Raw genomic sequence first — 13,073 nt, 5'->3', positions numbered from 1 at the left:
ACATTCTTCTGGGAAAAAATAAGTGTGGAAAAAATGCAAATACAAGGTTGAATAATCTCATATCAAACTTGTTTGAAAAGGAAAGGTATGTGATACGGGTCATCCAGTTCCCCCACTGTAGTTTTTGTGGATACATTCAAACAAGAAAAAAAAAATACACTTCATTGATTTATGAGGGAAGTATTTGTGTTATCGTAGCTTGATTGATAAAATGAAGACTCAAGTAAAAGTAAATCATTTTAAAAAGCAGATAAGTCATGTGTACTACGTACATGCTTAAAACAATTGCGGTCAAATGTAAAAGCTGAAAGCACATATTACATCTTAAAGCTCTGTGGGTATGTGAAACTTAAACTTGCACAATTTGCTGTTGTTACCCTACATGTACACAGCCAAAAACAACATTATGCAAAAACAAAATAAAATAAAAAGAACAAGTTATAGTGAGGAGATGCCCGCAGTGGTAAGGGGTAATGCATCATGAATTTAAATTTTCTGCTGATTACAAATAATGGGACATATATAGTTTTCAACATTTGTCAATGATAGCATCCTGTTGTTCACGAATACATTAAGTGATGAGAAAGTTTTCATAGTTTGCTCTTTGCCTACAGTAGTCAATCATCTCCATACACTGAAAATCAGAAATCTTCCTCTGCTTTTTGTAGTTTTTGACAAAAAAATACAATTGTTTTGCAGTCACTCATTCACCAGGCCCCACCGCACATCTCTATCTAGTGGACATGATACGTAATTGCAACTGCACTTGTGATGCAATACAAATTTAATTCTAGAGTGATATAACTATTAAAACCATTCGAAAAAAACTTCATGATTAAAATGCAATGCACCAACAGATATTTAAAACAAAACAAAACAATCCATTAGAAAATGATCAGAAATCACATTTTTTTGGTTTTGTTTATTTATCTGACAATTCATTTTAAGTGCATAGTTAAAAACATCAGGGATAACACAAAGCACTCATGAGAATTATTATTACATTGTTGGAAGTTAAGTAGTTAGTAGGGGAAGGATGTTTGTGTATTTATCGATGGTTCGAGTTAGTCATTGCAGCAGCAAGGCAACCTTTCACCTGTCGGTAAAACACTTCCCCTCCTGGCCTACGTTCCCCTCTTTTGCACTTTGAGAGTGGGGCAGATTGTGTCAGTTGGTCAGAACAAACTGAACTGAGTGGTCCAATAGTGCAGACTATCACAATGAGTGACATTCCTCGTCTTGTGAATGTAGAAAATTGGATTGCAGAGAACCAGAATGCATTCCTGCCACCCGTATGCAACAAACTCATGTAAGTAACTTTCAATTTATAAACTATCCTTATGTGTGAGTGTGCGTGTAACATTTAGGTCACACAATGTTCCGATTGTCAAACTAAACACAATCAAAAGAATTCCCAAATAAAGAACCAGAAGACTTGTTACAAAAGTCTCTCTCTCTTTCAGGCACTTCAGCCAGTTGAACATTATGTTTGTTGGGGGTCCAAACGTCAGGAAAGATTACCATATCGAAGAAGGAGAGGAGGTAAAAAAAAATAAATTTAGATCTGCATTTAAGGAGAAATAATCATTTTGATTCCTAGTATTGATTTAGACTGATTTAGGCTTGATTATAAAATAATTTATTGATTAAAATACTTGAAACATTGTGACACTGTGATTAATTTGTGCATTATTTCTGCAGAAAACGGTATTTTTCTATTTGGGCTTTATAGGTGAATGGAAAAGTGTTGTTCACAAAGTGAGTGTCAAGGGCTGCAAGTAAATCAATGAGAAATCACACTGAAGAAGTCTGCAAAGTCTGCAAATCTTTGTAGTTAACAGTTAACAGTTAAGACAATTTATATTTCATTGTATTTCTTATTCTTCCTCCTTCCTACTATTATCTATTACTGTTATGTTTTTACTTGAAACTCTGGCACAACAATTTCCTTCGGGATAAATAAAATTGTTCTCATCTCATCTCATCTCATCTCATCTCAAAGACTGGGTTCAAAATAGGTTAAAAATTAACAAAGTAACTTAAAGAGGGGTGGTATTAATGAACGTGAATGGATGATAAGATATGTTGAATATAGTTGGTAAAAATTAGTAAAAAAGAATGAATAAGAGGATGATATAAACTACTCCTTTTTATCCTGGGAGACACTTTTTTTTTATATTTCACATTATTTTCCTTAAAACGAGTAGATATTGTGAAATATATCCATATCAAAACTGGTACTCTATATGATTTTTTTTTTTTTTTTAAATTACACAAATCGGATCACAGTACATGTGCCACCCCCGGCCCTGTGAGCGGTCAAACTCCAAGTTTCAACACTTGTCACAATGTTTTGACTACTGTTTGCTCTGTTTCTTGTAGTTAAAGTGTTGGTCTGCCAGCAGACTGTTACGTGATACACAACGTGCACTAAAGTTGTTGACTCTGTTTAGTGATGTGTGTTATTCCTCAATTTGCTTCCATTAGCTCTTCTACCAGATAAAGGGGGACATGTGCCTTAAGGTGATTGAGAATGGCAGACACAAGGATGTGCTCATTAAAGAAGGAGAGGTGAGTTTGTAAAAGGCAGTCATATCCTCTCTTTCTGTTTGTTTTTTTAGTTGGTGTAAGTGTTGCTCCACAGTAGTCAACCCCAAAATAACATTTATTCCCTTTTCAAATGATCCATCTATGTATTATATTTTTTTTATTTGCTCTATTTGAGCCATCGTAAGCTCACAGAGTAGTTAGCACTCCTGCCTCATAGACAGGAAGTTTTAAATGCGCTGCTCGTGGCTGTGTGGATTCTGTTTTCCAAATGAAAACATTTGATTTACATGATGTTTCCCTGAAAAACATATCCCCACGATTTGTATGTAGATGTTCCTGCTCCCTGCTCGCATGCCCCACTCTCCCCAAAGACGGGCCAACACCATGGGCTTGGTGGTGGAGAGGAGACGCCTGCTCACCGAGACCGACTGCCTCAGGTTCTCCTCTCTTCTGTATTTGTGGTGATATCCTGCCCAGCTATCTACAAAAAGGGGCTATACAGAGTAATGTAGTAGAAGTAAAGCAAATTTTATGAAAGCAGTGTTACAGGCAATTACTCCCACTTAGTTAAGTAAAATGTCATTTTATTGAAATAGCACAGGCTTCTGTGTTCAGTGAAATACTCACTTATGATTGCGGCAGCAGCAGTAACATGGAAGTGTGTTGGTGTGCTCAGGTACTACATTGAAGACACCACTGACATCCTGTATGAGAAATGGTTCTACTGTCAGGATCTGAAAATTCAGTTGGTGCCAATTATCAAAGAGTAAGAAAGACTCACTCTTTATCGTGACCAGTTTGGATTGTTTGCAGTCTTACATTGCTTTTTTTTCTCCCTTGCAGGTTCATGTCATCAAAGCAATTCATGACAGGAAAACCTGATCCGAGTGAGTAGCAGGGAAAGATTGATGTGTCTTCGTCAATCACGCTCCTACGTATGTTCCAATAATTTTTGCTTTTTGTGAGCAGATGAAGTCTTCCGAGAGCCTCCGTTCCCATTGACCACGATGAATGTGATGTCGGCCTTCTGCTTTAAGGACTGGCTGGACAAGCAGAGGCCCTCCCTTGCCAGCAGCGGGTCCGTCGACATGTTCGGAGCTCAGTTTGAGACGGAGGTACGAGAATGAGATGTCACAAGGAACATCAGTGATTTTTCAGTTGTTTTTTTTTTTTTTCAGAATGTCCAGGAACGCATGGTGAATCTAACTAAGCAATGGCTCCCTGATTTTTAAGTGCACTTACAAATACTTCAAGACTGGAGTATGAAAACAAAAGTTTATCACCATTTGAACATCAGATATCAGTGAAATAGCAGAATTAATGTATATTTGCAGTACTTTTCCTTTTAAAATGTCATTGTCTTTAATTGTCTTGTATAAAACCTTTTTTTTAATGAATTGATATTCTTTAAATATGTTTTTTTGTAAAAGATTGGGGAAAGTGTCAGGAAAAAAAAAAGACAAAGTATGACAAATTTGAGAAACCTAGGAAAAGGGTATCCAAACTAGGAAATTAATAAACAGACATAATGTTTTTACAATCAAATAATAATTATTGGGATTTTTTTCTTGTTTTCCAAATTTTATTATTCATGTCTGGATAAGAAGAACCTTGCCAGATTTAATTTTTAAACGTCTTAATTTCTCCACATTAAGCTTATCCTTCTCTGGACTTTATTTTTTCATGTCTTTTTTATTACTTTTTTTGGTATTTGAGCTAATAAGAGTAAGTTGGGCCTAAATAATTAAAACAATCACATAATGAATTTGTAATAAATGTTCATTGTTTTCCCATCCCATCAGGTGATTCTGTTTGGACCTGGCTTGACTGACACATCACTACGACAGAGTGATGTTTGGATTTGGCAACTGGTAGGATCCCCTCGATGTGCTGCATACTGTGACGCCGGTCTCACTTTCATTTTTCAGAAGGATCATACCTCTTCTTACGTTTCTCTCTCTTCGACCACTAGGAGGGATCATCGAGAGTCACTATGTATGACCAGGATTTCACTCTTTCTGCTGGAGATAGTCTACTCATTCCTGAACAGAGCCAGTCAGTAAACATTAACAATCGGCAATTAATCACATACGTTAACACTCCAATGTATGGATCAGAATCAGAGAAACTTTATTTTTCCCTGAGGGGCAATTGGAATACATGGATAGATATAATGCCTCTTGCGTATGAATTTTTTTTTTTTTCTCTCCCTGTAGGTACCAGTGGCATAGAGATGAGAAGACAGTTTCCTTGTTTGTAGTACAGAATCCTGAAAGGAAAAGAGCCTGATTTCCAACGCAAACAATTCAATCACTCACATTGAGTTGACAATATACGGAGATGGACGGAAACAGTTGGTATTGACTTTGATAAGTAGAAACTGGCGGTCTTATTAAAACAATTTACACTAACATACAGCCTCCCCTAACACACACACACACGCACACACATGCATGCACACAGACCTGTCACATGTAGAATTTGAGGCATTTCTAAAAATGCATGTCAAATAAAATAGTCAAAACCCTTGTATCGGCCTGAATAGCACACTTTCATAATCAAGGTGGGATGAAAGATGTTTGCAATTGAGGAAACATGTTAAAAAAAGCTTATGACTTTTGATCGGAAAACGATTTATAGCCAGGCATTTGAAAAGGACTGGAAAACAAAAAGCCTTTGAGTTAATGAGTTCAACTAAATAAGACAAAACAAAATGACATTTTATATTGATAGAACCGAGTCTAAATTTAATATACAAATAATGCTTTCAAAACTCGAATTTCTCCAAATGTTTCCCAAATATCTGCAAAAAAGGAAAAAAAAAATCTCCCAAAAATTTTCAGAAACGGTTACAAATGCTAAAAAATATAATTTTGTTCCCAAATAAATATCTGTGAGATCGTAGTTGGAAGTTCATTATTCCAGGTGACAGCGGTGCAGTCGTATCCTCAGGGTGTTCCTTATCACATGTTGCTCTGCAATAAATGCTGCTACTGCCCAGGGTAGTGCGTACTCCAGAGTCACCAGGCCTTTCAGGTTGTACCTGTAGCCTGAGTAATCCCAGGGACATGCTTCCAGGAGCCGGAGCCCTGCCCCCCAGCTGAACTCCCACAGGTAGATAAACACGACGTAGGCCAACAGACGCATCGGCAACAGATGATGACCGGCCAGCAGGCGGCCTCTCAGCCACTCCATCAGGTAGATTCCAGAGGCGTACATGGGCAGCGCCCACAGGCTGCTGTGCCCCAGCATTCTCCGGTCGTGAGTGCTGCACCAGTTCCAGGCCGCTGTGAAGGCCACCTCACAAAAGCAGCCGTGCAGAGCGTACACGTAGAGGCGAGCTGCAGCTGGGAGAGCGCAGCTCCCACCAGGGCTTTCTTCATCCTTTGCATGTCCTGCAGGAATAAAATATTTGCTGCTCTTATGCAATATGTTTTCAATCATTTTTGTGAAGTTTGAAGATAAGAAATGAACTTTAAATTAAAAAGTGAATGTACAATATCCGAAAAACAAACAAGGATTGTAATGGAAATTACAAAGATGTAACACAGAAAAATTATTTAATGATTGAAAAAAAAAAACTATTAAAAGATACATTGACCAAGCTGTTACAATTAAAAGCATGTTTGCAGTCACAGGTTAGAGGAATGACAGAAAAGAGACGCCTGGTTATATGTGGCGATAAAAACAATGCACTGAAAGTATATTAAAATGCAGTCTGCTTCCACTTCTTCAAAAATTACTATAATTCATGCAAATTGCAAATGTGTAGTTTGTTATATAAAAACAGGTGTATTCAAATGTATGAGCTAGGAATTTTCTTTATAGAAATGCTATTTCATAGAATATTCACGATATTACCCCACCATAGGAAAAGGATGTACTAAGTCATTGCCCTTTAGTGTTTCTCTAAATTTTTTTTATGTTATTCTCCTTAACATTGATTGCTGTCAAATTTCATTTTGAAATACACCCTAGCTTGTTTTGGATTACAAAATAACATCAAAACTACGTCTCGATTTGTTTACATTAGAATTATGACATGCTCATTCCAAGAATTCAAGAATGAAATGGAATTTACTCAGAAAAAAATAGATTAAATAGACTAGATATGAATATGAATATATAACATTGGTGAGGGAGGTATTTTTCTATTCCTTCTTATATTTAAGCAGCGTGTTCTGAGTCAAAGATAAGACAACAGTAAAATGCAATTACATTTCAACCATATTCTTATGTGAAACATCTAACAACAAATTTATTTTCTAAATATTCAGTTGTCCATGATTTTCTTCCTCGCATTATATCTTTAAAGTGATCAACTGTGTCCTTCACGGGAGTTGCACCACATATGACTTCTGTGGATTAACAGGCTAATAGCCTTTTGTAGCCGATTACAGACTCAGGAAATCCTCAACAGGTTACAATTCTATGTCAGGATAACACACCAAATCTACATATTACTCAATAACGGTGCTTTAAAACACAAGTCAATTTACGATTCACCTACGCCGTAACACTGAATCTATCTGCAGTGCCTCACTCTGTTGGGATGAGGATATAGTGACAATAAATGTAGTACAAGGGCAAAAATTGTGTCCCTCTGCAGTCACGGTCTACAATTAAAAGTGCCATTCACAATCGAAACTCTCACCTGGGTCGGTGGCTCCTTGTGGGCTCCTTGCATGTTCTCTCATCTCCATCCTTAGACGACATATGGGTTTCTGTGCCAGTGTAATCTCTATCCTCCCTCTGTGAGTGTATGTTTGTGTGTACGTGTGTGTGTGTGGATATGGATATTGGGCTAAACATTAAGCTGCTTCATGCTATCAGAGTGGGATGGGGATGTCTCTGTTACAGGGTGAGGTTGTGGAAAGGAAAGATACTCAGGAAGCAAACCTGGACCACCTGATGAAAGTATGTGCAAAAGTGTACATGCATGTGTGTGTGTGTGTGTGTGTGTGTGTGTGTGTGTGTGTGTGTGTGTAAGACAAATACCTGTATCGATCCCATGGCGACTATGTGAATGTTCCCTTTCAAGCACTGTGTAAGTGGGCAAATTAGAGTATTGATGTGTAGTTTTCTCAGTTGGATAAGTTAGGATATAAAAGTCTACATGTTGCACAAGTGTATCTGAAACAACATTGACTCAGATTGGGGTTATCAGTGAGCCACAGTAACTGGGTGTGCCAGGAAAAGTTGTCCAATACACATAGTAATACGTAGAACATTTAAAGACATGTAAGACATACTTTACATTTGCTATAAATAAAAATTAAGTTTATGTGCGTTTACAAGGTCTCAAAATGCACCACGCTGATTTCTTTTTAGTAAAATTGTTGATTCCCCTTGCAATACAAAGTTATATATATATATATATATATAGTATCATCAAGCACAAAAATTATTTGGGCTCTGACTTTATATATGTATACGTCAACGTAGGTATAATGTATGATGATGTAAGAATGGAACCACACATACATACATATACACACCACACACACACTTTGGTAATGTAACTGAAGGTACCAATACTTTACTGATGTATCCACTCCATTGCAATTCAGAGGAGAACATTATAATTTATTTGACAGCTTTATTTAGCTTTGTTTCACACGTCTGTGGAGGTTCTCAGTCATCCAGGTCATGATGAATTATTGTTGAAATCATCTTGTCTTGGCAACTTGACTTTGAATTCTTTCACAAATTAGTTTATTATAATTCATTATTTAGTCATTGATGTTTTTTTTTTCTTATGTTAAATGTAATGTGTGTAACATACTATGCACAATTATGAAATATATTAAGCAATAAAACATATATATATATATATATATATATATATACACACACACACACACACATATATATATATATACACACACACACACACACATATATATATATACATATGTCTATTTGCACACCCCTTTGGTACTCAATTAGGTTTTATGACACCCTGCGTGAATTATTAGCCATTTATCTTTAAAAACAAGGAACTAGGGTTCACTTACCCAGGACTAACAGCAAAGGATAGACAGTCATGGTTATTAAGCAAGACAAATGCAAACACACTGTATGATGAAGGCCATGGAGTACTATCTGCGGTTTCACACATATGCAGCAGTGTGGTCATAAAATGTGTGTGTGAGCAGATGTCAGTGCCAACATCACCACTGGCCCCTCAACTGCTTGTTTAGTATCTAGGCTAATAAAAGTGTTTGGTGAATGGTGAACCTCCAGATCAGAGTCCAGTGATTCCACCAACTGCAGACAATATCGAGAGGGGTGGTGGTGAGTCGGGGGAAGGGGTTTTTTACTGCTGTGAGGAAGTTGGTGACCATAAAGTTATTTGAATGCCAAAGTGCTGCTCTTGCTGCTCTTGCTGCTTCACATTTGGATATTTTCACCCAGAACCACCACTTTCCCTGCTCCAGCAATGTATTCACCCCTAATAAAAACCTTTGTATGAAAAGAGATACCAGGCAACAATAACGCTAACACATTGCTGAAGTTAGTCTTACCAGTGTGATATGCAACTTTGCATTTAAGCATATGCAAATGAAAACCATGTTGCTGCTTTTTTGAAAAAAGAAGATGGGGAAAATATTGCCTTCTATCACAATGTAACCCAGAACAGAAACTATGCTGATATAACAAAAAACAAACTTGCACTGTCTGCAAGAACAAAATTAACAATACAATGATAGTTGAAAGTGATGTTTAAATAAACAGCGAGTCCAGTTTAATGAAAGTTAAACAGTAGCTCCAAAAAAAAACGGTTAAAGAATTATCAGAATACAAATACTTAGAAATTGACATTGTTGCAAATTCTGTGAAACACACTTGAAGGCAAATATTCCTGGATTAGAGGGGTTCCTCGGATGGCTAATGTTACCACTTCATCCGCGTGTCCTGTTACAAAATACCATTTCGAGGCTTAAGTGAAAACTGATTTGACCACAATGTGACTTATGGATTAACCGCTGACATCTGAAATGATCATGCTCCTATTCGATTTTGCTCGAGAGTCTGACATCATTTTTGTTTTTAACAAAATAATGATTTGGACATGTACAGAGGCGAGATAGTAGTGGAAGTATGCTGAGGTTGGAATTGCCACGAAGGCCTCAAGGAAGACCAGAGATTTATGGATGGGGTGAAAAAAGGACATGGATTGGTTGGTGAGACAAAGATGCAGGGGACAGGGTTAGATGGAAGTAGATTTTTCAGCGGTTCCAGACGGTAAAAGCCAAAAGGTGTCACGTCACATAAATCACCTCAAAATGAATCTTATGACATTTATTTTTGAAAATTCCTGAAATTGCAAAAGGGGCTGTCAATATAAAAAGTAAATATTGAATTATACAGTATATTGATGTTTCACCTGTGAATTGATTAAGTCACATTGCCAAGACATGGTTGCTGATGTTTCATGATAGTTTCTCAGCACCTCATTTACATCTTTTATGCAATTTACAAATAAAAAATTGGAGGTGGTTTAGTCAAATATGTATGCAAATGTGTATTTATTTGTATGTGTATACATATACATTAGACACCTCAATGAATATAGTGCAGAAATAACACTGAAAACACACTTATAACACTGAACTGGCCATTTTTCATTAATTTTAATGTGCTTGTTAATCTCAGTTTGACAATTTAAACCTGCAATTGTTCCGCACATCCAAGGAATTCCACCAGGATCCAGACCCTGGCATGTGATGCTGCATCCGGTTGCTGGAAAACATCACAGAAGAAGCAACGGTGCATAATTATGGATTCCACAGCTTTTGTACATCACCACTCAAGCACTACTATTCACTGTCCCTTCTCATATGATTAATAACATAAGAGGCTGTTTTTCAACCCAATCGATTTTTCTTATTCCTGAAAAAGGGGTTTCGTCTCCAAAACCTCTTCTGTCTAAATCTACCCATGCGATTTTCGTGTCTAAACCTTTGCTGTCCGAACATAATCCAGTAGCTTTCTTGTTTAAACATAACCGTGTAGTTGTTTTGTCTGAACCAAAAGTTGTTATGTTGCACGAGCCCAGAAAAGTTGCAGTGCTTTCTTTGCCTAAATGTGACATTCTGCTCCCTGAAACTAATCAGGCAGTTTCTACGCCTAAACCTCACAAAGTAGTCGTGTTGTCTGACCCGATACAGGAAGCGTTGCCGTCTAACCGAGTCGTCAGGAAAGGGATGTTGAGCCATCGTTTATGTGCAAGTAAGCAGTGTAGTAATGCTACATTTACTGTTCCCTTCCAAAGCTTCTTATATTGTCTCCTGTCACAACCATGTGCCAAGGCTCTGTAATTACATCACTGTCAAGATGTTTAATGGGATTGACCTTACAATAAGGTCTGTTTAAATTCAGTGAACTCCTATGAAGGCAAGGTCATGACACTGAACTGTCCATGAGGCGCGTAGGATCTTGGGGTTGTGACGTCACACAGGGCAAACACACCGATCGCGATGTTGTTGAAAGTTAGCAACGCGCTTGTCAAGTCCCGATGGTCGTGCGTGTGCGTGTGTCCACAACAGAAGAGCACTGTGTGTCCTTTTTCCCTCTGTGATATCACTGCAGGTGTGAGAAGACGGTTCTGCTCGGCTGTGACGGTGTAAAATCGACCGATTCACGCACAAAATGAAGATAGTGGCTAACAACGTAGCTTAAAAATGCTACCTCATTTTTATCCTCCATATTAAACGTGTTTGTCATATACTTTATGACACCACGCGCGATTGGGCTGTCTACACCATTTTTACGTTTGACCGTTATAAATACAGATACAAATAGTTTTTTGTTTTTCCTCCGTTTTTCCTCTGTGAAACCACACCTAGCAACGCCAAAATCAGCATTTAAGCGTAGTTTACGCTAAAAATCCGGGTCAACCCTCTTTCTTCCACCCCCACTTCAAAATAATTGTCTCACTCAACCCCCCTTCTGCTCTCTTTATTATTTGTATCCCCAAAATGCAAAATAATTTTGTTAGTTAAGACAAACTTTACCGGGTCAACCGTTATATTCCGTAAACTGCCCAATTGTGAGTGAGCTCCAGTGGCGCAATCGGTTAGCGCGCGGTACTTATATGACAGTACTCTGTAGAGCAATGCCGAGGTTGTGAGTTCGAGCCTCACCTGGAGCAGTATTTTAATCCAAACCTCGACCTTTTCAACTTTTATCTAATCACATATAATAATGCAATTCCCCTTTTAAACAAGACTAAACAGTTTATTTTTTTATATGCACAGCGAGCAATGTTGAAAAAAAAAAATCAAGCACTAAACAGTGGGGATTCCCCCCCACGTCTTACTCAGGAAATTATATTCACAAACATCACCATTTTTACACATTTACATAACGTAGAAATAGAATACACATTATTACAGGTTGCACTTTCAACAGGCTTGTGGCAAATTTGAAAGAAACATGGGTTGTTTATCAATGACAAAAAAAAAGAAGAAAATACTACAAATGCTACTAATTTTTCACCTCACAACAGCTACATGTGCAATATTTTTTCATACTCTTGTGCACTCCTTATATTTTACTTGGTACTTAAGACCTCAAGACACTTTATAGTCTTTATAGTCTTCACTTGTTACTTAAGACACTATAGTTTATTTGTATATCTTATTCCCCCCCTTTTTTCTGTTTAAACAATTTTCTACTATTATTTATTATTGTTATCTTTTTCTTGTAACTCTGGCACATGAATTTCCTTCAGGATAAATAAAGTTGTTCTTATTCTTATTCTTATTCTTATTCTTATTCTTATTCTTATTCTTATTCTTATTCTTATTCTTATTCTTATTCTTATGTAGTGTTGACTATGTAAAATATATTTCTTTTTCACCACCAATAGGGGGAGGTATCCCCTCACTTGTGAGTAGCCACTTTGAAGAGGAAGGGAAAAGATCAACAGGTTAATTTCCAAGTTTTGGATGCCCCCAAAGCAGATACTTTATATGTTGGCTTTGCATTTGCATCCAACAGCAATTTGTTTGGATTTAATGCAAAAACTCCACTATTTGTATGCGAGCTCTTGTTGAAATCTTTCTCTGTCAGCTGTACTTAAATGTCTTCCCTTGTAGAGGTGAAACTTCTCAAGGGAAGAAATTCAAGTCCAGTTGCCATGAAAAGATTTGGACCATGACCTGGATCAACAAGAACCCCCATAGACATATTTGATGTCAGATTTAATATTCAGGAAAAGATTATAAAATGTTGGTGTCAATTCATTTTCCTTTCAGCTGTTCCCTTTAGGGGTCGCCACAGTGAATCATCTGTCTCCTTCCAACCCATTCTCTAAATCCTGTTCTTCACGTCCTCTCACTCCGTCCATAAATCTTTTTGGTCTTCCTCTAGGCTTCCTGCCTGACAGTTCCAACCTCGGCATCTTTCTACCCAGACATCCACTGTCTCTCTTTTGTACATGTCCAAACCATCTCTGTCTGGCTGAAACAACAGTACTTATTTTGTTAAATGCAGTAATGATATCTGCCTTAAAC

At 37.3% G+C, this 13,073-nt stretch overlaps 2 protein-coding genes and 1 non-coding gene across 4 annotated transcripts; 2 read left to right on the top strand and 1 right to left on the bottom strand.

Annotated features, from left to right (window-relative positions):
* The first annotated feature begins 1,137 nt into the window (after positions 1–1,137).
* haao (3-hydroxyanthranilate 3,4-dioxygenase) lies at positions 1,138–5,454 on the top strand. Of its 2 annotated transcripts, XM_086164841.1 has the most exons (10): positions 1,138–1,309; positions 1,464–1,542; positions 2,488–2,571; positions 2,881–2,987; positions 3,227–3,316; positions 3,394–3,437; positions 3,520–3,665; positions 4,353–4,421; positions 4,523–4,605; positions 4,767–5,454. In XM_086164841.1, exons 1-10 carry the CDS (start codon positions 1,221–1,223, stop codon positions 4,837–4,839), a joined length of 864 nt encoding a protein of 287 aa, XP_086020967.1. In that variant the 5' UTR covers positions 1,138–1,220; the 3' UTR covers positions 4,840–5,454. The 2 variants fall into 2 exon arrangements, with proteins under 2 accessions (XP_086020967.1, XP_086020978.1); XM_086164852.1 differs by lacking the exon at positions 1,464–1,542 and having other exon boundaries at positions 1,147–1,309.
* LOC147236190 (transmembrane protein 229B-like) lies at positions 4,658–7,398 on the bottom strand. The gene is made up of 2 exons (XM_086164864.1): positions 7,205–7,398; positions 4,658–5,945 (listed from the first exon to the last, which is right to left on the bottom strand). Exons 1-2 carry the CDS (start codon positions 7,251–7,253, stop codon positions 5,467–5,469), a joined length of 528 nt encoding a protein of 175 aa, XP_086020990.1. The 5' UTR covers positions 7,254–7,398; the 3' UTR covers positions 4,658–5,466.
* A 4,215-nt stretch (positions 7,399–11,613) lies between these two features.
* Positions 11,614–11,707, top strand: trnai-uau (transfer RNA isoleucine (anticodon UAU)). The gene is made up of 2 exons: positions 11,614–11,651; positions 11,672–11,707. It is a non-coding gene; the product is annotated as a tRNA-Ile (tRNA).
* The last annotated feature ends 1,366 nt before the right edge of the window (positions 11,708–13,073 follow it).

The sequence above is a fragment of the Fistularia commersonii genome, chromosome 2 (genome assembly GCF_037954325.1).
Source record: "Fistularia commersonii isolate RoL2024-O1a breed Wild chromosome 2, RoL_Fcom_v1.0, whole genome shotgun sequence".
NCBI lineage: Eukaryota > Metazoa > Chordata > Actinopteri > Syngnathiformes > Fistulariidae > Fistularia > Fistularia commersonii.
The sequence above is the reverse complement of the archived record's forward strand: the minus strand, read 5'-3'. Positions and strand labels throughout refer to the sequence as shown.